Source organism: Lissotriton vulgaris, chromosome 8, assembly GCF_964263255.1.
Source record: "Lissotriton vulgaris chromosome 8, aLisVul1.2, whole genome shotgun sequence".
In the NCBI taxonomy this organism is placed as follows: Eukaryota; Metazoa; Chordata; class Amphibia; order Caudata; family Salamandridae; genus Lissotriton; species Lissotriton vulgaris.
Window position 1 is genome coordinate 791,798,690 of NC_141696.1, and position 25,743 is coordinate 791,824,432.

The 25,743-nt window shown below is 47.4% G+C and overlaps 1 protein-coding gene across 1 annotated transcript in view; it reads left to right on the forward strand.

The window, feature by feature from the left end:
• The window catches only part of DPH3 (diphthamide biosynthesis 3), a 46,870-nt gene that overhangs the window by 15,002 nt on the left and 6,125 nt on the right, over positions 1-25,743 (forward strand). The window contains exon 2 of the mRNA XM_086934669.1: positions 22,809-22,883. Coding sequence (XP_086790795.1) covers positions 22,809-22,883 — 75 coding nt within the window. The remainder of the gene's footprint in view (positions 1-22,808; positions 22,884-25,743) is intronic.

The following is a 25,743-nucleotide window of genomic DNA, read 5'->3' on the forward strand; positions in this document are numbered from 1 at the left end:
TTAAAAGAAATTAAAAGCCATTGTTATTTGTAATATCAAAACATCTAAGTCTAAGTCACCTAAATACAACACATATTGCAGTACAAATGCTATAGGTGTCACATTTGTGAAAGTTATAACTATTGGCATTGTAAATGAAAAAGTTATTTATTTCGCTATTTTCAAAACCAACACATAAATAACAAATTTGTCATTTACAATACCAATATCTCAAACTTTCCTAATGCGAGGCCTATTGCATTGCAAATGCTTGTTGCAAATTATCATGAAGTTCAACTTCATGGTAATTTGCTCCCCCTATTAGCGACATCGCAGATTTTTTTACTTTAATGCATTGCATTTAAGGAATCGCAAAATCAGATTCCTTAAATGCGATCGCAATTTGAGAACTCTCAATTAATTACGAATTCTCAAATTGCGAGGGCCTTGACCCTTGATGCATCTCAAAAGCTAATTTTGCGATCGCAAACGGAGATTTTTGAGAATCGCACCGTTTGCGATCGCAAAAAGGCTTTGATGCATGTCCCTGTAAGTCTCTGGTAGTATCCCAGCCTGAATGAATGCCAGACTTAACTCACTACCTTTGCTCATAGTTGCTAAATGGTTACCAGTTTGGCTTGGTCTGAAAGGGCCTTGCATGCTTTGGCTCCTTTTTCCTCACTGGGAATTCACAACCTTCAAATTTGACACAGCCTATGTTTTTGCGTAGGGCACCTATGGGTGATGGTGGTAAAGACGGGTTTTCTCACCTTTTCTCCTTTTGTGCTTTATTTGTATTATAGTTTAAGATACTCTTTAGTTGTTATTGAAAAAAATGCTTTGGATAATGCCTGCAACTGTCTTACACATTAACTGACTCTGCCGTAGGGCATCTCAAGGCCACTGTTTTCTATATACTTCTCTACCAGCCTCCTTCTGATTAGCATTTTTAAATTTATTAAACTGAGTCTAATGAAAAGCAGACGCATATTCTAGCAAAATTGACACATTGCAATGTTGATTTTTTTTTTACAAGATTTATCCACTACGCTGTGCGACTCAGTCCCCATCTATTGAAATCTAGGAACTATTTCAGATCACTTCAGTGTTTTCACAGACATAAACTTTGTAATGTAATCATGTCTGCTCTCATTGTCGTTAAAAGCCCCTTTCTTCCAAGGCTAGTTTAATCCTTCTCTCAGATGTATGACCGATATATCTGCTCTGGTTTGGGCATCCCTTTACTCTTGACACTAATTGTCCCCGCTTCGTGCCTGGTGTTCCAAACCTCTTGACACCTGTCTAAGGTAGTGTGTATATGAAATGTCACCTCTTAGTTGCCCATTTGTGCGCCCTGGTAACAAGAGTGGCAATGAACAATTGATTGTTTCTGCTTACTGTTAAAATAAAACAGAAATGTAGCAACTCCAAGAGGAGAATTATAGCATGCCTTTTTTGGTATAACTTTGGTAGGCTTTGGAGTGGCAGCTTCCGTCTTCATGATCCTCTTTTGGTAGATCGCATTGCACAACTGTAGTTGCTGCTAATAGGCGAAAAGAGTGAGTTATGAATTTCTTTACTGGGATCTCGTATTGTTTAGTGACTTGGACATTAATTCTGTACATTGGAATTTACTGAGGTGTATACTTCTGAATGCTTGCAGAGAGTTTTACCTGCCGCGGGCTTGATGCTAACATAATCCCTCAAAAGGCAAAGTGGGCAGGATCTAGGGTCTGCTACACAACAGAGCTATACTACAATACACTATACCTCCTGGTCTGTGTTGGAATTCTGACCTTCTGCGTCACTGACTCAATGCCTCATTGAACATCCCTCTGTGGGAGGAATTCCTCCTGCAGCAGAGGTGGCTTGAGCCATGAGCTTGCTCTCCCCGAAACCCCAAAGAGGATTGTGAAGGCAGACTTAAAAAGCAATTCATCAAATTGAGTGCGTTACCATTCCATTCACCCATAGCAATGCCACCTACCTGCTAAAGTCAGTGAGCAACATCTTGTCTTTTGTTGACCCCTCTAGTTACCCCATCCTTTCAGGGCTGCTGTTAAGTAGTTTTTTTGTTGAATCGCAGCCCACCTGTTGCCCAGTGAAGCATACCACTGGGGCTATGTGGCCTTCAATCTCTGCCCTGGGTTTACAGCTATAAAATGCTCACCACCATGAATTGCTTCACTGTCCTCTCTGTGATGAGCTGTGAGTTCAGCTCTTTCATGACCATGTTTGATTTGAATATCAACAAATTCCTCGGGTATCTCTCTGCCGTCACTGCCATCAGTGCTTGGCCAACCGGATATCACAGGACACGTCAATCAGGTTCCAGATCTCACCTGGGAAGACCTTCTCATCTGGTCTGCCGAGCAGAGGCAGCGTCCTGAATCTATCCAGCTATAGGTGTCAAAGCAAGTCCTAAATTAAGTTAGCAGTGCCTCGTATATGTCCTTCTTTTACCTCAAGGTTTGGTCTGAGTTTGCCGTTTTATCACATGACGCACAAGCCTCTGTGTTATGGGGCATTTAGCTAACCTTCAATTAATCATCTGATTTACCTGATATGCGCAAGAGCTCAATTAGTGTTATGTTGTTGGTCAGGTCTTTCTTCTTCCACCTAGTCTGCCACCTCATGCAATACTATGATTCACTGAATACCTCACTGCCTGCTACATCAGTGAAAAGCTGTATTTGTCTCGAGGTGACTCACGATTCCCTCCCTAGCTGTGTGCCATTAAAGGGTGTGAGAAAATTGTGCCATGTGTCGAGGTCATGCTTTACTCCCTCCATCAAGCAGGTGTGGTAGTGCTTTCTTTTGAGCCCAGCTGCGAATTGTGCGAGCTTTGTCATGAACACTTTGATGATGGAATGAATTTAGATGCAAAGTTCAATTTGTCTTGCATCATTTGAATCTCGCCTTGTGGTGCCTTCTCCTTTGCCATCACTCTACTGGCTTCAATCAATCAATCAATCAATCAGAGCATTTTATATAGCGCACTACTCACCCAGAGGGTCTCAAGGCGCTGGGGGGGAGGGGGTCCGCTACTGCTCGAACAGCCAGGTCTTGAGCTGCTTCCTGAAGGCGAGGTGGTCTTGGGTCAGGCGGAGGTGGGTCGGAAGGGAGTTTCAAGTTTTGGCGGCCAGGTAGGAGAAGGACCTTCCGCCTGTGGTGGCTCTTCGGATGCGGGGGACGGCGGCGAGGGTGTGGCTGGTCGATCGAAGCTGGCGTTTGGGAGCGTAGAAGTTGAGGCGGCTGTTGAGGTATCCTGGGACTTGGTTGTGTAGGGCTTTGTGTGCGTGGGTGAGGAGCCGGAAGGTGATTCTCTTGTTGACCGGGAGCCAGTGCAGGTCTCTCAGGTGTCCGGAGATGTGGCTGCGGCGGCGGATGTCCGGGATGAGTCGTGCTGAGGTGTTCTGGATCCGCTGGAGTCTCTTCTGGAGTTTGGCAGTGGTTCCGGCGTAGAGGGAGTTGCCGTAGTCCAGCGGGCTGGTGACGAGGGCCTGGGTGACCGTCTTCCTGGTCTCGGTGGGGATCCATCGGAAGATCTTGCGTAGCATGCGCAGGATGTTGAAGCACGACGAGGAGACGGCGTTGACTTGTCTGGTCATGGAGAGGGAGGAGTCCAGGATGAAGCCCAGGTTGCGTGCGTGGTCTTTTGGTTTCGGTGCGCTGCCCAGGGCGGGGGGCCATCAGGAGTCGTCCCAGGCGGAGGGTGAGGATCCTAGGATGAGGACTTCCGTCTTGTCCGAGTTCAGTTTCAGGCGGCTGTTCAACATCCATATGGCTACGTCTGTCATCCCTTCGTGCAGGTTGGCTCTGGCGGTGGTGGGGTCGTTGGTGAGGGAGAGGATCAGCTGGGTGTCGTCGGCGTAGGAGATGATGTTGAGGTTGTGCTGGCGTGCGATGGCTGCGAGGGGGCTCGTGTAGACGTGGAAGAGTGTTGGGCTGAGCAAGGAGCCTTGAGGAACGCCACAGATGACTTCGGTGGCCTCCGATCTGAACGGGGGGAGGCGGACTCTCTGTGTCCTTCCGGCGAGGAAGGAGATGATCCACTTCAGTGCCTTCTCCTGGATTCCGACGTTGCTGAGGCGCTGTACTAGGGTACGGTGGCAGACAGTGTCGAAGGCTGCGGAGAGGTCCAGGAGGATGAGGGCTGCTGTTTCTCCGTTGTCGAGCAGGGCTCGGATGTCATCGGTAGCGGCGATCAGGGCGGTCTCGGTGCTGTGGTTGGCCCGGAAGCCAGACTGCGAGAGGTCGAGGGAGCCGTTCGTCTCGAGGAAGGCAGCCAGTTGCTTGTTGACGGTCTTCTCGATGACTTTTGCCGGAAACGGGAGCAGCGAGATGGGGCGGTAGTTCTTGAGGTCGGTGGGGTCGGCTGATGGTTTCCTGAGTAGAGCGCTGAGTTCGGCGTGCTTCCAGCTCTCCTTGAAGGTGGCGATGTCAAAGGAGGTGTTGATGATGTCCCGCAGGTGGGGTGCGATGACGAAGTGGTGAGGGCAGGGGTCTGTCGGAGATCCGGAGTGGATGGAGTTCATCGTGCGGATGGTGTCTTCGGTGCTGATCGGGGTCCAGGCACGGAGGGTGGTGGTGGGGGGCGGTGGTTCGGTCGCGACGTGCGTCGGTTGAGTGCTGAAGCTGTTGTGTATGTCCGCGATCTTGTTGTGGAAGTAGGAGGCGAGGGAGTTGCAGAGGTCTTGCGAAGGGGTGATGTTGTTGTTTCCGGCGTTGGGGTTGGAGAGCTCTTTCACGATGTTGAAGAGTTCCTTGCTGTTGTGTGCGTTGTTGTCCAGTCGTTCCTTGAATGCGGTTTTCTTGGTGGCGTGGATCAGTTGGTGGTGTTTTCGGGTGGCGAGCTTGAGGGCAGTCATGTTGTCCGGTGTTGGGTCTCTGCTCCAGGTTCTCTCGAGTGTTCTGCAGTTCTTCTTGGAGCTCTTGAGTTCGTCGTTAAACCATGGGGCTTTCTTGCTGCCGGGTCTGCTCGGCGGGGTTTTCAGAGGGGCGAGGTCATCTGCGCAGTCGTTGATCCATTTCGTGAGGTTGGTGGCCGCTTGGCTGGGGTTCGTTGTGCTGGTGGGAGGGTTCTTGCTCAGGGAAGTAGCAAGCTGGTCTGCAGTGATCTTGTTCCAGCTTCTGCGGGGAACCTGTTGCTGGTGATGGTGTAGCGTGGTCCTTCTGAAGCTGAAGTGGACGCAGCTGTGGTCCGTCCAGTGGAGTCCCGTGGCGTGGCTGAAGGCGATGTCCTTGCTGGAAGAGAAGACCGGGTCGAGTGTGTGTCCAGCGTAGTGGGTGGGGGTGGTCACCAGTTGCTTGAGTCCGAGGTTGGCGAAGTTGTCCAGCAGGGTGGTGGTGTTGCGGTCGTTGTTGTTCTCCAGGTGGAAGTTGAGGTCCCCGAGGAGGAGGTAGTCGGCGGAGGGGAGGGCGTGTGGGCTGATGAAGTCGGCGATGTCCTCGCTGAATTGTGTGCGTGGTCTTCAAGGCTGCCAGCTTGTCCTCGGTTAGCTTGAAAAACACTTTTACTGAGTCTAAATAAATACCTAAGAATACCGGGTTAGTTATGGGACTCAAAGTCTACCCTGGAATCAATTGTACACCTGGTCAGTGCCGGTCGCTCCTCACGCCCCATCGCTGCCGCTGCCCTCCGGAGATAAGTACTGAGGCTGCATTGATCTGGTATCGTGGCTGCATTGTTTTAATTACTTCGTCCTCCGGGCCCCTGCCAATACTGGCGCGCCTGCTTATTGTGCTTTTTTACTGAGGCTGCATTTATCTGGTATCGTGGCTGCATTGTTTTAATCTCATCGTCCTCCGTGCCCCTGCCGATACTGTTGTGCCTGCTTATTGTGCTTATTTACTTTAGTGTACATCGCCGCTGCTCCCCCGCGGCCCCACACCCGCTCCCTCCAGCATCACCGATCCCCTCCTCCCCACTCGCCACCCCGCTCCCGCCTCCCAGCGGCTCCTCCCTCGCTCCGCCCCCTCCACTCATGGCAGAGAGGCAAACACGCAGCGTCCACGCGCAGCGGGCTAAAGGTAAGCCCGTCTACGACGGACCGCGCCCAGCGCCAGACCCCCTGGCCCCCACAAAACCCACTCCACCCGCCTAACGTACAACGCCGCAACCCTCTCTGCACTCAACACCGGCCGTCTCCCCGACTGCCACCAAGCCGCCCCAGGACGCACCCATGGACCCTTCACCTGCCAATCCTGCAAGTTCGGCTGCATCAAAACCCACACTACATCCACAAACGCCAAACAGAGCTGCAACAACAACCACCTGAAGTGCATCCTGCTCAACACCCGTTCGGTCCACAGACACGCCATTGAACTATGGAACCTACTAGACAACATTACGCCGGACGTCGCCTTTCTTACAGAAACCTGGATGAACGCCTCATCAGCGCCCGACATCGCCATAGCCATCCCAGACGGCTACAAGATCATCCGAAAGGACCGCATCAACCAGACAGGAGTAGGCATCGCCATCGTCCACAAAAACACCATCCGCATAACGACCAGCTCCAACGACACCCTCACTACCGCCAAACACCTCCACTTCCAGATACACACCGACCCCAAGACCACACTTAGAGGCACCCTCATCTATAGACTACCAGGACCCCGCACACAATTCAGCGAAGACATCACTGACTTCATCAGCCCACACGCCCTCCCCTCCAAGGACTACATTCTCCTAGGGGACCTCAACTTCCACCTGGAAAAGAACAACGACAGCAACACCACCACCCTTCTGGACAACCTCGCCAATCTCGGACTTAAACAACTGGTAAACACCCCCACCCACTATGCCGGACACACACTCGACCCAATCTTCTCCTCCAGCAAGCACGTCTCCTTCAATTACGTCACAGGACTCCACTGGACGGACCACAGCTGCGTCCACTTCAACTTCAGAAAGACCCCGAACCACCACCACCCACAACAAGTCCCCCGCAGAAACTGGAACAAACTTACCACCGACCAGCTCACCACATCGCTAAACCAAAACCCTCCCGCCAAATCCTCGGACCCAAATTAAGCAGCCATCATTCTCACACAAAGGATCACCCACTGCGCTGACGAATTAGCACCCTTGAAAAAGCAACACAACAAGCCAGGTAACAAAAAAGCCTCCTGGTTCAATGACGACCTCAAGAACTCCAAAAAGAACTGCCGCAACCTCGAGAAAGCCTGGCGAAGAAACCCAACCACAGACAACATGACCGCCCTCAAGGACGCCACCCGCAAACACCATCAGCTGATCCGATCCACCAAGAAATCAGCATTCAAGGATCGACTCGAACACAACGCCCACAACAGCAAGGAACTCTTCAGCATCGTCAAAGAGCTCACCAATCCCAGCGCCGGCACGAACGACATCACTCCCTCTCAAGACCTCTGTGACTCTCTAGCCTCGTTCTTCCACAGAAAAGTCGCTGACATACATAACCGCTTCGGCTACCAGTCCACCCCCCTTAACACCGAACTAAAGCACCCCACCACCACCCTTTGCGCCTGGAACCCGATCAGCACCGAAGACACCACCCGCTTAATGAACTCCATTCACTCTGGATCATCAACCGACCCATGCCCCCACCACATCTTCAACAAGGAAGACTCCACCATCGCACCCCATCTCCGGGATATCATCAACTGCTCCCTCAACACCGCTATCTTCCCGGAAAGCTGGAAACATGCCTAACTCAGTGCCCTCCTGAAGAAATCTACAGCAGACCCCACTGAACTTAAGAACTACCGCCCCATCTCGCTCCTCCCTTTCCCTGCCAAAGTCATAGAGAAGGCCGTCAACAGTCAGCTCGCCGCCTTCCTTGAATCTAACGGCTCCCTCGACCCCTCACAGTCCGGCTTCCGAGCCAAACACAGCACCGAGACCGCCCTCATCGCAGCCACAGACGACATCCGAACACTACTCGACAATGGGGAAACAGCCGCCCTCATCCTCCTGGACCTCTCCGCAGCGTTTGACATGGTCTGCCATAGCACCCTTATACAACGCCTCAGCAACGTCGGGATAAAAGGAAAAGCATTGGATTGGATCATATCGTTCCTCGCCGGAAGAACAGTCGGCCTCCCCCCTTTCAGATCAGAGGCCACCGAAGTCATCTGCGGCGTACCACAAGCATCATCACTCAGCCCCACCCTCTTCAACGTCTACATGAGCCCCCTTGCATCCATCGCACGCCAACACAACCTCAACATCATCTCCTACGCCGACGACACACAGCTGATCCTCTCCCTCACCAAAGACCCAAATACCGCCAAAACCAACCTACACGAAGGGATGAAAGACGTAGCCGAATGGATGAAGAACAGCCGCTTAAAACTGAATTCAGGCAAGACGGAAGTCCTCATCCTAGGGTCATCCCCCTCCGCATGGGACGACTCATGGTGGCCACCGGCCCTAGGCAGCGCGCCCAAACCAACGGACCATGCTCACAACCTGGGATTCATTCTAGACTCCTCTCTCTCGATGACCAGACAAGTCCACGCCATCTAATCATCATGCTTTAACATCTTACGCTTGCTCAAAAAGATCTTCCGATGGACCCCCACCGAAACAAGAAAGACGGTCACCCAAGCACTTGTCACAAGCCGTCTGGACTACGGAAACACCCTCTACGCCGGAACCACAGCCAAATTACAGAAAAAACTCCAACGCATTCAGAACGCCTCTGCCAGACTCATCCTAGACATACCCCGCCACAATCACATATCCGGTCACCTGAGAGACCTTCACTGGCTCCCCGTCAACAAGAGAATAACATTCCGCCTCCTCTCCCACGCACACAAAGCCCTCTACGACCTAGGACCCATATACCTCAACACGCGCATGACCTTCTACACCCCCACCTGCCAACTACGATCGTCCAATCAAGCCCTCGCCGCGATTCCACGCATCCGAAGAACCACCATGGGAGGAAGATCTTTCTCCTACTTAGCGGCCAAAACTTGGAACTCTCTCCCCACCCACCTCCGCCTTACACAGAATCAACTCTCATTCTGAAAACAACTCAAAACTTGGCTATTTGATAAGTAACTAACCCCCCCCCCCCTCAAGCGCCTTGAGAGGCACTTGAGTAGTGCGCTATACAAATTTTGACTTGACTATAGTGAGGCTGTTAACATTTTGAAGGCTCCAGTAGTGTGGTGAATTGGTCAGAGTCTGTCTCTTCCACAAGAGGTAATCATTCAGGTAATGTAGTTTCCGACATTGAAGACGCTGCCTGTTCTGAGTTTGAAGTTACTTCACTTTGATAACTTTATTTCGGTCAAAGACCATGAAAGTGCAATAAAATATATACAAGCACAATATTAAAATATAAATACATCGAGTTAAAAAGTTATTAAACAATGGATATCAAAGGAGTAGTTAAGAGTAAAAGCAATCGTCCCTTAGTCCTTATCGATTATTGCGGATCTTCTTCACATACCGACAAGAAACCGGGAAACAGCAAAGACAATGGGGGGGGGGGTAGTGTCTTAGGTTAAGACTCTACAGGCAAGAGCACAGTGCCTAAAGCCCAAGTTTTTAGGTCTCGCCTGTCGATGTGCATGCGCATCGAGCAAGCGAGAGTATTGGGACTTATCCACTCTTTCCCCAACTTGCAAGGAATCGTGGCGATTCCTTGCAGTGCCCGTGACTTTTAAGCTCAATGCGCATGCGCATTGAGCTTAAAAGCGCGTGCACATGGCCCCAGCCGCCTGCCTTGCCTACTCTCCCGCCCCCTCACTTCTTGATTGCACGGCCGCTAGGCCGTGCCTCCCCTACTCCTCCTCCTACTCTCCTCCCCTCCCGTCTGTTCCCGCACTCCTCCCACACCCCCGCTCCGCCCCCTCCCCTGCCTGGTCGCGTCGCATTTCTCCTCCCCCCAGCCGCCTGCCTTGTTTATATTTGTATTTAGTCATTTGCATCCTCAGTTTCTTGAAGAGTAACAACTTGCTAGTATGTAAAAAAACAAAAAAACGCTGCATACAATATTACAAGCGAAAACATAAGTATTATTTTTGACCCAGGATCTGTGACTGCGTTATCTTGCTGACGGGACTGCAAAACATGCAGTCTCTTGCGTCACTTCTTAGCCTCCATATGTCCAGGTCTTCTTGAGGAATATCGTCCTATAAGCACACCAACTGCGAAACGTACTAAACATTAGGTTCGACAGTCCCACTTGTGAACAAGTGCTTCGAAAACCAGTCAAAGGAGCAGCTCGTCCCCACCAGTGCAAAGACTGGTAACCGGCGCAGGTCCACCCAAATGCACACAATATAGCCAGTCAGGGCTCCGAGTGCCCCTGCCTTACCCACTACAAATTAACATGGAAGCCAAGCCGTTCCAAACGAACGCATACAAAAGCAGTATTTTCTTTCTGCCGCTCGCCAGTCAGACTGCAGGAGTACAGACCAGCCCCCTCCACCAAAGCCACCCGAGAGGTATACATCTCATTAAGCGCCCGCAATCACTTTGGTGGCAACACTTTGATGACCTCAGTGAGCCTCTTGGTGTAAACATCCAGCCCTTCCATGAGCCCTCACAGAGTCCAGGTCTGCCCGCAAATGCCTTTGAAATGTCTCTCAAGGACAGACAACTGCCTACTGGGGTGAGCTAACCCTTTCAATGCCTCTTTGATAAACACCTTTACCTCATCCTGCAGGGGCTCCTCGAGACCCCCTGACATTTCCGCCACTCTTTTAAAGGCAGCTACACAGACTGTTTTGCTTCTGTGTCTGCCTGCTCACTTCCTCTCCTCTTTCCCACATTGCTTTCAACCCCAAATTAAACACAGCAAATTAAGCTTTCAACATCGCCATGCAGACCCAGCCCACAAACATGGTTTATTCTGATCTTTTTTTAATCACACACGTAGGCCCCCGCTCCGCCCCCTCCCCTGCCCGCCGTGTCGCATTTCTCCTCCCCCCTCCCCTTATCTGCCTTCCCTCCGTCTGTTCCCTCTCCCCGCTCCGCCCCCTCCCCTGCCCGCCGTGTCGCATTTCTCCTCCCCCTTCCCCTTCTCTCTCTTCTCTGACATGCAGTGTGCGGCCCTAACTGAAGTAGTGTAAACCCCGGCGCACAATAGCCAACACCCTCACTCACCCTCAACCCCTCACCCTCACTCACCCTCACCCTCAACCCCTCACCCTCACTCACCCTCAACCCCTCACCCTCCCCCTCACTCACCCTCACTCACCCTCACCCTCACTCACCCTCAACCCTTCACCCTCACTCACCCACCCTCACCCTCACTCACCCTCACTCACCCTCAACCCCTCACTCACCCTCACTCACCCTCAACCCCTCCCTCACTCTCACTCTCCCTCACTCTCCCTCAACCCCTCAGCCTCACCCTCACCCTCAACCCCTCAGCCTCACCCTCACTCACCCTCACTCACCCTCACTCACCCTCAACCCTCACTCACCCTCAACCCCTCACCCTCACTCACCCTCAACCCCTCACCCTCACTCACCCTCAACCCCTCACCCTCACTCACCCTCAACCCTCACCCTCACTCACCCTCAACCCCTCACCCTCACTCACCCTCAACCCCTCACCCTCACTCACCCTCAACCCCTCACCCTCACTCACCCTCACTCACCCTCAACCCCTCACCCTCACCACCTCACCCTCACTCACCCTCGCCCTCACTCACCCTCAACACCTCACCCTCACTCACCCTCAACCCCTCATCCTCACTCACCCTCAACCCCTCATCCTCACTCACCCTCAACCCCTCACCCCCTCACCCTCACTCACCCTCAACCCCTCACCCTCTCACCCTCACTCACTCACCCTCACTCACTCACCCTCACCCACCCTCACCCACCCTCACCCACCCTCACCCACCCTCACTCACCCTCACTCACCCTCAACCCCTCACCCTCACTCACCCTCAACCCCTCACTCACCCTCACCCTCACTCACCCTCACTCAGCGCAACCACAGCATCTTCACTAAATATATTTAATAAACGTTAAGCTATTGGCAATATAAAATAAAATCCATTTTATTTACGTATTAATTATTAATTGTTTTTTAAAGCCATTGATTTTTTTTATATCAATACATATAAGTCACATATAAGTCCCGTTAATACAAAACATGTTGCTTTACAAATGCTAGAGGTGTCACATTTACAAAAATTATAACTATTGGCTTTGTAAATAAGAAAGCTATTAATTTAGCTATTTAGAAAAAACACATAAATAAAAAACAAAAAAATAAATAACACCTATAGCTCAAACTTTCCTACTGCGAGACCTATTGCATTTCCAATGCTTGTTGCAAAGTGGGATGATCCAGCACTTCCGAATTTCACCATATGCTGGGCAGAAAAAGAGGATATGTATAATGTCTTCCCTGGCATGATTGCAGGCAGGGCAGTTAGCCTTCGTCGCTTTTGCCCATCTTGAAGTGAATTCCCCGACTGGTAGAGAGCCGTGTCTCAGTTGAATGTATAGCTTTCTTGCCAGTGGAGGTTGCACCAGGTCCAGGAACGCCTCCATCCTGAATTCAACTTTGGTTGTGAGGAACTCATTGGATAGTCTGCCCAGGGAATTTGAGCAATGTAGCAATTTGAAATTGTGCGCTTTTACAGTTGCCACCAGGACAGTCCTTTGGATCCTCAAACAGCTATCCTCCGGTGTATCCCAAAGTTGGGGAAGGCCAATTTGGTAGAAAAGGGACTTAACATGTGCCAGCCATGGTATGTTCTTGGTCTTTAACTGCCCCCAAATGATTTTGAATTCTGCTCTAAACGGTTCCAGCTCCGGGACAGACCATAGCCTTCTCCAATAGAGCAGAGGTCGGGCTGCCGCCAGCTCAGTAATAGGTTCCAGGCCCAGGTCCAAGCGTAATGGGAGCCGAGGCGTACTTTGCGGGAGATCAAACAAATGCCGCATGAAAGAATGTTCCACTTTCGTTAGGTTACATGTGTTGGTGTGTCCCCAGAGTTCTGCTGCATATAAGGCTGCAGACCTGACCTGTGTTTTATATATCTCTAGGGCAGGGGTAACCGGTTTAAAGGATGAGGCACTGCAAAATCTGCGTAAGCCACCCATTATCTGTGCTAGTCTCAGGGAGGATTTAGAGACTTGCTGGTCCCATGTGAATTGTTCTGTCAAAGTCACTCCCAAGTATGTGAAGGTCTTGACTCTCTCAAGGGGGGTTCCGTTCAATGTAGGGTTGGGGCGGGTGTGCCTCGGGGGGGGTTGAAGATCATAAACTTGGTTTTCTCCAAGTTGATCTCCAAACCCCGCGAGGCGCAAAAAGAAACAAACCCATCCAGAACCCGCTGGATGCCCGATGATGTCCGCGACAACAACAAGGTGTCGTCCGCAAACATCCGAGCGGGCACCCTGCTAGTGACCAGGCATGGTGCATCATTGTCCTTGACACAATTAAGTCTGTCTATCAGGCCATTGACATATAAGCTAAAGAGGGTAGGGGCTAGTACGCAGCCCTGGCATATCCTCGTGTGACAGGGAAAAGATCAGATAATTCCCCGTTCTTCCCACATCTCACCTGGGCATAATTCCCAGTGTGGAGCCGGGTTATGGAGTCTAGTAAAGAAGGAGGGAGACCAAGTTCCTCCAGCACCGTCCAGAGCCTCTCCCTCGGGACCAGATCGAATGCGGCCCGCAGGTCCACAAAGACAAGGTAGAGGCTGCCACCCTCTACTCTTGCAGTTTTCCAGTATAGGACCTGGAGTCGAAAGATCTGGTCCAAGATCGAGACCCCTGATCTAAAACCGGCTTGGAGGGTGGTCAAAGTTTTGTTTTCCTCCATCCAGCCCAGTAGCCTCTCCAGCAGAATTCGGCCCATCAACTTCTGAGTGGTATCGAGTAGACTAATTGGTCTATAGTTTGATGGAGCAAGCGGCCAACCCTTTTTAAAAATTGGAAGAATCTCTGCCCCCAGCCAGGTCTCAGGGACTGGGGATCCCCGTAGGACAGCATTAAACAGAACCAACAAATATGGGGCCCAGATCTTTGGCTGAGATCTAAAAAGATCTCCAGGAAGCTTATCCAGGCCCGGGGCCTTATTCAGGAGCAATTTCTCAATTGCCAGTTCAACTTCCCTGAGTGTGATGTTATCTGGACAGTAAGTGGGGGCTCCAGTAGGGGCATCTTTTTTTACTATTGCAGGACAGGGTCCGAGTCCAGGGCCCGAGGCCTCCGGCAGTCTGCACTCATGCGGGGGGTCTGGGGCCATGGGGGGCTCGGAAGCTCGGTTAGAGCCATGGGTTCTATAAGGGGAAGTCCCTAAACCCGGAGCCCCCTGCAGTCGACACTCGTGCAGGGGGTCCCAGGGTGTGCAGGTACGGGAGTTCGAGGTCCCGGATCCCAAGGCCCCCGGCAGTCGACTCTCATGCGGGGGGTCTGGGGCAGCCAAGGTCTCGGAGACCCGTTCAGAAGTAAGATTCTGACAAGGAAAAGACCCAGTGACCGGGGCCCCCAGCAGTCGGTACTCATGCAAGGGGTCCCGAGTCATGCGGGTACAAAGGACCAAACTCCCAGTCCCCGGGGCCCCCGGCAGTCGACTCTCATGCCGGAGGTCCCGAGGCACATCATCCCGTGTAGCCAGAGCCAGTTCTGAAATCTCCCCCTGGGGCAGCCACCCACTATCCTCCAACTCAGGGCTTGTGTAAAGTGACTTAAAGTGAGCCTCCCACACTATAGGGGCGATGTTCGAGACCCCAATGTCTCTCTCACCTATCACTGAAGAAGTGACAATTAGCCAAAAGGTCTTTGAATCTTTTAGAAGCAGTGCCTGTCTCAACTCTTCCCACCTAGATTCCTCCCACTCACTCTTTGCTCTAATGAGCGCCTTCTTGTACAACAGTCTAGTTGTTCTAATTTTAATGACATCCTTAGATTTAATAGCCTTAAGTAGGTCTTTCTTAAGGTTTTTGCATGTATGGTTGTGCCAGGGATGCGTTTTATTCCGGCGCGACTTAGTCCCACTAACCGGATAAAATACTTCCCCAAGACTCTCAACTAACTTTCTGTGGATTTCTATAGTCTGCCCATGGGAGGTGGAATTTCCCATATCACTTATTAATGGGACAGCTAACTGGTAGATTTGTGCAAGTCTGGTAGGAGAGTCTAGGCAAGAAGGCCATTTAACTCTTCTCCTATTATTAGATCTAATATATGGTGGGGGTACCAGGGTGGAGTTAGAGGCAGGATTAGTCAATCCAAATGCACCAGGTTTAAGCGATAATACCAAGGCATTGTGGTCACTGTCATGCCTTGGGACAACTTCAAAATCTTTAAACTTGCCCCAGTCTTTAGCCTCCATCATAAGATAGTCAATAGTGGAAGTTCGATTGGTCCTGTTATATGTGGGCAGGCCGGAATTTTTATTGTTGCCCCTTCCATTGCATGCCCGCAGAGACATTGCAAGGGTCAAGGCGTTAATTTGTAAGACAAACGGGGTCCAGGCCTTTACTGGGGCTCTTTTTAAGGCGGGAATTTGCCAAAGCAAGTCAACCTCATCCTCCTCACACAACTCAGATCCGCCCAGTGGCTCGAACTGGCAGTTCAGATCACCGCCTAGGATGATCGAGGTCGCAGGGTCAAGTGACTGAAGGAAATGATTGAGCGCTTGAATAGTGCTCGATTCTTTTCCATTCATAGTGGGCCTTGAATAGATGTTAATAATAGCCAGTGTGGATCCGCCAACAGATGTTAGCAAAACACATTGGATATCAGGCGAGTGTGTGTCCACCTGTACGCCCTGCATGCCTAAGTGTAGACCTACCCATATAGCAAGGCCACCCGAAGGGCGGCCTTTCCCTCCTGTGACTGCAGGGATGTCATAGGTTGCAAAACCAGGGTTTTCATTAGTCTCAAGGGACCAGGTTTCTTGCATTAAGCAGATATCATAAGTGGACATAAAGGAGGACCAATCAGGTATAGGTAGCTTACTTTTTAGGCCTGCGACATTCCACGAGAGTATTTTTATACTACCTTCCCCGTCCTTTACTTTATCCTTTTCTCCCCCTCGTTCATTTGGTAGTACCTGGTTCAGTCTCTGATCAACCTTTGTCTCCTCCATCATTGTGACTTGAGGGGAGAGAGTCACAGAGCTATCAGAGGGTAGTGGCTTTTCCTGAGTTACAACGCCTTCCTCTGGGTTGCCTTCTTTGTGTTCTCTTGGGGGTGTGCATGGCTGCGTGAGTCAATCCACCTCCTCGAGGACGCTAAACCTATTCCAATGGGGTTGTATCGGATAGAGCGGGGCTTGTGGTAGGAAACCCTCCCCAAAAGACTGCCAGAAATGATTCCCGTTCGGATGGAAGACACGATTCCTAATATTTTGTGGTCTCCTATTTTGGGGCAGTTTGTGGCTCGGGATAGGATAAAAATAGGACAAATGCATAGGAAATATTTGCGACTCTCTATAAGAAGAGGTTCTGCAAACGTTTGAAGTTAAAATAGTACCCCTTTGGCATACACTTGTCAAAGTAGGATTGTCTGTGTACTTGACAGTCTAGGAGGTGGTAGCTGCTAGGTGGACTGTTGAACTGCTTACTCTGTGCTTGCCTTTGCCATTAGCGCCCTTTTCCCCTAGCCTTCAACAATTCAGTTGCATCATCAATGGAGTTGTAAGATACCAAGCAGTGCACTTGGTCTATCTCATCATTCACTGACTCCCCTCCGGAAATGAGAGGAGGTGTATCTGTCATTGTAATGACCAGGATGTTTTCTGTACAGCTGCTAGCAGTGACACAATGAAGTTACATAATGGCTGCTACTTGAAAGAACATTCTTTCTGGCCCAATCATGATCATTTTTTGCCTTGCCACTGATGGGTTGTTGGGTGCATATATAAGGTTCCTGCTTACTCTAACAGTCGGGTCTTCTTGTGAAATTGTGAAGCTTGTCTCCAAACTTGTTGGCTGTTGGGCATCTCTCTTTAGTGGTAATTGGTCAATAGTCTCAAGTAAGTCTTCAAAATGGTTGACACTGCCAGTTTGATTTCATCGGGCATCAACCTTGTCTCTGCCTATCACTATGTTCATGTCACATGTCTGTGTTAAAAGCAGGATTCTGCACTTCTGTATGGATTTGCAATGTTTGTGGACTTCTTTGTTTTCACCGAATGCCTTGTCTTTGGTGCATATAGATGCTATGGGTTCCCCCATGTGTAGAACAGAAATGGAAAATTCACATGCTGGACCCCACTTGCATTCACCTTTTATCGAACTTTCAGCATATCTTCCAGCACCATTTCTCTTGGACCTCTCAGCTGCCTTTGACACAGTTGACCATGACACTCTAATTCAAAGACTCTACGAAGTCGTCAGAGAGGGGACTGCTCCTGACTGGATCACACCCTGCCTTCAAAACAGAACAAATGTAATCCATACCCCCCTTTATCATCCAAACTGTACTTCACAAAATCAGGGGTTGCTCTAGGCCCATGCTTTTCAACATCTACATGAAGTAATTACCGGCAATGATTATTGAATTTGACCTCACATGCTATAACTATGCAGATGACACACAAATACTCCTTAAACTGGAAAGCCCCGAAAGACACTGGAAACTCACACATTTTCACTTACCTCAGAGCTGTTAATCAGTGGATGACATGGAGCTTTCTCAAATTGAATGCTTCCAAACTGAAAACACTCACATATGGCGATTGGAAAAATTATGACCCACTCTCTGCCTGGCCTGATGTTCTGAGAACACTGCCCAAAGTATCTAAAGAAGTAAGAAACCTCTAGATTACCATTAATGAGTGCCCAAGTGGACGAACTAGCAAGATCAAACTTTTTTTTTTTACTATAAAAACTCTCTGACTCATGTTCACCACCTAGGATTTCCACACAAGCTCCAGGCTACTATCTTTTTCTGTAGTGTCTAAACTCGATTACGCCAAAAGCATCTACCATGCATCATCTTTAACAACTATTAAAAGACTACCACTGCTGCCAGTCTACTCCTACATGTAAAGCCACAAGCCCACATCTCCCCTGCCGTGAAGGCCCTACATTGGTTACTGGTTGCCAGAAGATCCACATTCAAGCTGCTTTGTGTCACTCAAGGAGCAATACATGGAAAAGGGCCGATATTCATCAGGAAAAAATCACCAAATACATTCAACAAAGGAACCTCCGCTCTGTTTTAGCACCTCGCCTCAAAATCCCACCACATAAGATAAAAACCATAGGTAGCACATCCTTCTTTGTTCAAGCAGCCAAACTATGGAACTCTTTACCCCCAAACATAAGATCTACGACTAACTATCTTATCGTTAAAAGACTACGAAAGAGTTCACTCGTTCAAACTTAACTACCATACTAAAACATACATGTACAGCATACCCCTGTGTGTGTATAAGCATTTATTTGGACTATATGCATGTATCTAGGTATGTGTATTCTTTTGTAAAAATGTTTATAATAATTATGTTTATAAATATATTGATATTCGTTAGGTCTGCTTACATTTTTTACATATAACCTATGGTTATATCCTATGTTCACCTTGTATATAGATCACTGCATAGATAGGAAAATGTTTATCCTAATTATTTATCTACAATTGTTTTACAATTTAATTATTAAAAAGAAAATATATATATGCGTGTATATATATATATATATATATATATATATATATATACACATGCATATATATACACATGCATATAACCAAATAATAAATTAAAGTACTGCAACACTTGAAACTCTGAGTTTATTAAATCTAGATATATTACCTTTCTTATACATAAATACCATCCATGTAATTATTTATCTTTATATTTATTACTCTACTCTTAATTCAGTATCTCCAATTCACTACCCTATATCTCACCCTATACCCCTCTCAATACATCCTTTACCTCCACTCTTTGACTCATCCCAAATCTCATTCTACTACTCTCTCCGATATACTACCCTATTTCCCACCCTATACCTCTCAATATATCCCTTATCTCCACTCCGACGTATCCCAAACCTCATTCTACTACTTTGATCCCTAAAATAACCGTTCTAGACTTTTCCCTTCTCTACTGCTTTTTTCATCATCTCAAACCTCTTTTACTATTCAGATCTCCTAAACAAGCCTTTCTAAGCCCTCCCCTCATGTATCCCTCCTAGACCCATCCGATACCTCATCTTTCTCCATAACCCACTTCTGGAGACTCTTTCCCCCTTCATCTCTCCTTTACTCATCCCAAACCTCCTCCTACTGCTATAAGCTCAAAATAACCACTTTCTAGACCCTTTTGTCTTCTATCCACCCACAATCCTTTTCAACCCAACTAACAGATTTGCATGTCCACCACTAAATTACATTTCATATTTCCTTATACTAATTCACCACTAATCCTTTTTGGGTTCCAGAGTAGCATGCTACTCGCCGAAATGTTCTTAGAGTCCTTGTGAGGGGTTGTAAGTGCTATATGAATACATTTTTCAGTGCCTGTACAGCTTTTAAGTGCCATTGCTTTTTCTTTCTTTCCTTGGCCATTTTCTGGTGAAAATGGTGCTCTGGCTTATTCACCCACTCTCCAGCTACTACCGTAATGTGCACTTAACCTAATATGTCCTCATCCATGTTGCGCTGCAGCCACATTTTAAAACTGAATTCTTGATCATACTGCAACTGTGCTTGACCCCCATACACTCTCTGCACCTGCTGTATTGTGACTCCTACAAAAGCAGGTCAACTGCATAGTGCGCTTACGTTTTATGTTTTGCCTACACCGCGATTGTGCTGTGCGTGAGTAATCTCTTGTAACAAAACAAAAGTCTTAAAAGGTGCTTAGAGCTTGCCCATTACTTACCTTTACTTGCCTCCCATGTCATTCTCGTTTCCTTTCTTCCTGTTGGTCAGTGCCTCCTCCTGCCTCCTTTCTTACTCTGCTTCACGTCTTTATTCTTGGTGTGGAGTGTGGACCAAGTTCTGCTTCTGGGTGCCAGTATCCTTCCACTGGCCGCACACTTGTACATACTTTATTATTATTCTATTCGTTGCTTGCCCATCCCTCCCACCACCTCACTTATGTTGTTAAAATGCCCCTTCCCTGCTCGTTACAGGCCTGTCTTTCCCACCACTTCGCTTTCGTCAGAGCATGCCCTTTCCCCACTCAATCTTAAGAACGTGGGGAAACCCAATAGACCCTTGTAGGCTTGGGCAATGACTGGTTTATGTAGAGGGTGACTACAAGGGATTTTGTTTCTTAACTCTTTTAATATGATTTCAGTATGTTTCAATCGTAGGCTCATTAAATAATTAAGCCCAATGTATCCACAGGATTACTTAAGCATTGGTGAACAGTTGATCAAAGGTATTCAATCTAATAAAAAATGGAACAAAGAGTGAAAAAGCACACGGGCAAAGAAGGTTATGTGTAGAGTAAATTGTATTAGAAAAAAATCCCAAGGAACAAATCGTGGGGACAAATAATAGAACAAAACTTTGAATAAAAGTCATGAAAAGCAGTATATATCCATTAACTAATCAGTTCATAACATTTCATAAGCTCCAACAAAATTGATGAAGAAGACCAAAATCAAAGATGAATAAAGGTGTCCTCCAGTGCATGAAAGCTGAGGAGTTGATGTCTTTGGTCGACGTTTCGGTCTTGTCTGTTTACATCTGTAAGACCATCATCAGGACTAGAATTTCATCAAGTAAAACCCCTTAGATCGTTGCTTTAGTCAACTTGAAACTGCGAGGGATTGCTCGAGAGATTGACCCTATACTCGTTTTCCACTCTTTAAAAATATTACATTCGTTTACCTGGAAATAAAGATACCAGCACTACGACAACACTTAATCAGCTCTCATTGTTTATAAGAGCTACAGCAGATCCTTCTGTTCAAATAACACCCAACACGAAGATCAGCTCCATACACCAAGTGTATCTAAGGGGTTTTACTTGATGAAATTCTAGTCCTGATGATGCTCTTACAGATGTAAACAGACAAGACCGAAACGTCAACCAAAGACATCAACTCCTCAGCTTCCCCCACTCAGTCTCTAGTCAAAGCTTGTTTTATAAGGCACAAAGTTGACTGGAAGGACTTGAAGCACTTTTCATGGGCGCTAGTTACTTTACAGGAGAACACATTAATGTATACAGGCACAGGGTAATAAGTGATTTGCCCAGAATCACCGGCTGTTGAGCCAGGGCCGAGACTTAAACCTGGTTCCCCAGCTTAAAAGTCAGCAGCTCTAACCATAGAGCCATTGCCTCTCCATGCTCTACCTTCCATCTAGTTTCACTTTGACACGCTGGTAACTGCAATGGGCATTTGTTCAAGAATATACACTGCATATTAAGTATGGGAAAATATTTGTTTTCACTTGTTTGCATGTGCATAGCTTAAAGTAAAAATAAAGCGCTATTATGCAGTCTGACTCCATCATATTGTTTTATTTTAAACTTTAAGCTATGTAGCACAGCAGCTCACAACGCTGTGTAACATTTAAAAAACATTGACAAAGGCAATCGATCTTGCATAGTGGAATCCTATTGGCTTTGCCAATGCTTTTTTAAATTATGATACCTTCCAACACTCTCAATGCCACATCCAGCAAGTTCTCTCTTTCTCTCGCTCACCGATTCTTACTAACCTCTCTTTAAATTGGTTAGTTGCCTTTTCTGGTTGGCCAATTTATATGCTGTGGCCACTGGTTTGGCTTTTTTTTCTCACCCTAGACGTTTCTAGTTCCTTCTAGACAATTTACGGTGTCTATAGACTCTAGATCGTATTCCAGTAAACCTTCTGGGGCCTCCAGCAGCTCTACCCTCTGGCCCCCTGCATGGGCAGGCCTTCAGTATGTCCAGTAAATGTCAGTCTTACTTTATGGCCTGGGAACGGTACTTATAGTTCCCTAAAGCTTGGATTGTTATGGCATGCAGGTGCAAGTTTGGATGAGTAGTGTACCTATCGCATGTGGAGGATTAATCTGCAGCTGTATATGTACTAAGAGAAGAGCAGGAGTACAACAACCAGAGTGTGTTCAATGTGAGACTGATGTGTACTGGGCAAGCAGTTTACTCCAAACTTAGTCAGTGTGTCAGTAAAAATACCCACCTCTTTCTTGCCATATCTTCATTAGAGGCAAAGCTAGCTGTAGCTTTGTTCAATAATATAACATACATATTTGTATTATTATTCCAGTGTTACCATTTTGACGTAAAATACCTTATTTCGTGGCTCATAGTCCTTCGCAGGATGCAAGGCTCCAGTGGTAGAAGTTCCCAGGCTAAATCTGGGATTAGCTGAAGGTGGTTTAAATGGAGCCCAGAAGGCAGAGCCTGGATAGTCAGTTGGGGGCAGGCGAACATCTCCAATTGAATGGTCGAAAAGTCACAATTGTAATCAGATCAAAAATGTTATTCACTTAGTGCGTTGACAATAAGCAGTCATGAAATCCCCACAGCCATACCCATGTATCATTATATTACTCCGACCATAAATCACGCACTTAAAACCATTGCGTACAGCTAGACAGTCATTTGTTGAATTCCTCCACTTAGTTTCATGATCTAAAATGATTCAGGCCAGGAGCCAGTCAGAGGATTAAGAGAGTTGGAGACCTCGTTCAGGGTTCAAAGGCTGATATACTCTGGAAAGATTAAACAAGCTTTGCAAGGTTTCATTAAAAAAAGTTAGTTTTATTTTGAGCAATATAGTGGCAAGAAAAAACCCCATGTATTTCCCTCTTTAACATTTCACCCTATGATGCAGTTTTGGACATTTTATTTCATGTTAAGTATTATTATTTTTTTGTACTCGTTGACATGGAGATTATTTACCTTTGGCCTTATATGTTGCAGGAAGATTTGGAAAATGGAGAGGAGGTTGCTACATGTCCAAGCTGCTCTTTGATCGTGCGAGTAATTTATGACAAAGTAAGTTTATATTTGCATTTTTTAGACTGATTATTTTTTTTTTGATTTGGGTCCTGGCTCTTCAGCACTAGTGATCTGGAGAGATCCAAATCCTCTTTTTTCTGAATAATGTGTTGATACTTGCACAATCTTATAATGGACTCCAGTGATTACTTTTAGGATCGGGGAGGTGGATGGTAGAGTACAAAACATTCTGTAACTAAGAAACCCTTACTCTGCAGTCCTGCTTTTCCTACTTTCAAACTGGTTGGAAATGTTACCTGTGGTGGCAAGCAGGACTCGGAAAAATCTGCCCAAAACACAGTTCTTTCAGAACCTTGTAGCAACCATGCAGATGATTTTTTCCTCTTAATGTGTCACTGGTCCCACACACTGTTCCTACATGTTTTCCCCCACATGGAGTTGTATAACAGCAGTTACTGATTGAGTGGATGGCTCAATGGATGCTAAGAAAGGGGTAAGGGAAAGGATTTAGAGTACCTGAATCCTTGAACCTCATTCTTACTGTGTTGGCCTTCTGTACCTCATTCCTAAGTGTTTGTGCAACTATCTACATCAGCTGTGCTAACTATTTAAATTCTGCCAGCCTCCACTGAATCACTAGAGTAAACCTTGACCCCTTCCTAAGCAATTTCTATGGTTTGAACCTCAAAACCCAACACATACGCACAAAAAAATACACACAAATTTAAATGTTACTGTTAATGGGGAAGTTAAAGCTTCTTACAGTCTAGTTTTAGTTCTAAAATATGAAGCGATATGCTAGACCCTAGTAGACTTTAGCAAATCACAGTTTTTTTGCTCCTAAGGCATGCTCTATTTTTGTCAGTGCATAAGATTGCTGCTTTAGTTGAGGCCATCAAGAGTCCATACTAGATTTGCTGTACTTGTACTTTATGTATACATATGTTATAAATTTGCTAATGTTACTTTACAAATATCCAGGGACACCGTAAATAGGTGTTGAAGACCCCAGATTAAGAACCACTGCTCTATGTAGCTTAAAACTCTAGGGGTCCAAAGACAGCATATGCCCCCTTAGGCTTCAAGCAAATGCATTGCACTGAACTGCCTATTTGAAAGAAAACTCCGTAAAAGGTCGCCCACATTGATGCCCTAAAAAATGTTACAACATTGTTTTTGTGAGACCTCTAATACCGTCTGTTTTTGTGGAATGGGCATGTTTCAGAGACTAATGTCCACTGGGCGATTGTTGCTTAACCCACTTTGATTTATTCCCACCATATCAGACTTATAACTGCTTATAAACTGAAGGTTTTTTTTCTTTCCAAGTGAAACTTACTGTATTTTAAAAATGTTCCCACTTGAAATTGAGAAATCGTCAGTTTAGACTAATCTAGTCCGTCCCTCACAACAGGGTCCACTTCGCTCATTTTCAGCCCACTCATTTGACTAAGTATCCACCTCAAGATAGAGCTAGTTTTCGACTCAAAATCCTACGATGCTCTTAAATCAACCAGCTTCTGTAGCACCTTAATTAGTAGACGTCCCATCATTGACTCAGACCTCAATGGCCTTGGTATAAACGGCAAGAGGTCCACTGGTTACACACCTAGAGCAAGTCTTTGCTGACATGACAATTCAAGTAGAAAGTGCCCTGTAAGAACTTCGTGGGTGCTGCATTCCTTTACCTAAATGAGATGTGCCAAAAGAATCTCTAGTTCTAAGGCCACTAACATCCTGCATTGAAGTTAAGGACAGAAAGACAAGTGTGGAAATTCCTCTAAAAGTGCCCCATTAGGATGGTGGTCGAACTTGTATCCGACTGCCATCCGTTCGGAAACGGGACCACCCAACTACAAGTTGGCGGTCCGCAAGCTGAATTAGGATGCGACCTCCATCACAGCGGTCGCAATGTCTATATTTGTATTGCGGTGGGTGCTGCAGGCTGCAGCACATGCCGCAGTACAAAAAATAGACATGACACATATCCCTGCACTATGTGGCAGACACCATGCGATGCCTGCTACATGGTGCGGGAATCTGTAGAGGGGCACCATAGGTGTCCCCCAGGGCCTATGTCAGAGGCCCAGGGAGCAAGGGGGCCCACTACAGCCCCCCAATATCCATTTCATTCTGCCTTTTCATAGCGGGTTCACCACCATGAAAGGGCCGGCGGAAAGGGACATTGAAATACCTACAGCGGTGCCTGCAAGGCACCGCCACCATTGTAGGTATTACTTCACCTCCGACGAACAGCCTGTCGGATCCGTGGCGTTCGGTCTCTCTGACCGCCACCCCTCCGCCCGTCATCCTGATGTGGCGGGCCGAAAACTCCATTACGATGGCGGTGGGGCGGTCCCACAGTCATCGTGATCAGGCCCTAAATATCTAGTTGACCAAGAGGTAGTCCCCATTGCACCAGTGACTTCTCAGAGGGCCTATAATGCCCACATCAGAATCGCTTGAGACATTTGCACCAAACTAAAGAATCATTGTGACGATAACTTGCCAGTGACCTTTTTCCCCACATTGGCTAGGCCCTCTACCAACTCATCACCCCCAAGTTCTATATCTGTCAGAAGGATTCTTTTTTCTCAAACAGTATCATTGCTATAGACTTTAATTGGTTGCTATATTTAATTCATGCCTTTTAGTGGTATCCAGGTAATAGATTTTTAGTTAAAATTGTCTTTGCCTGGAACTTAAGTTCTTTGTTAATGGATTTTTTGCATCCAAATTGCTGTTTCCTGAATCCCTCAAAACCTCTTTGTAGTATGCAGCTTTGGATTCAGCCCTGGCTCAAGAAGTAGAGTCAAGGTGTGCATTTGAAAGTATTTAAACATTTATTGTTAATAGCAAGATTGAGATGTTGTGAGCATGTGAATGCTCAGCTAAA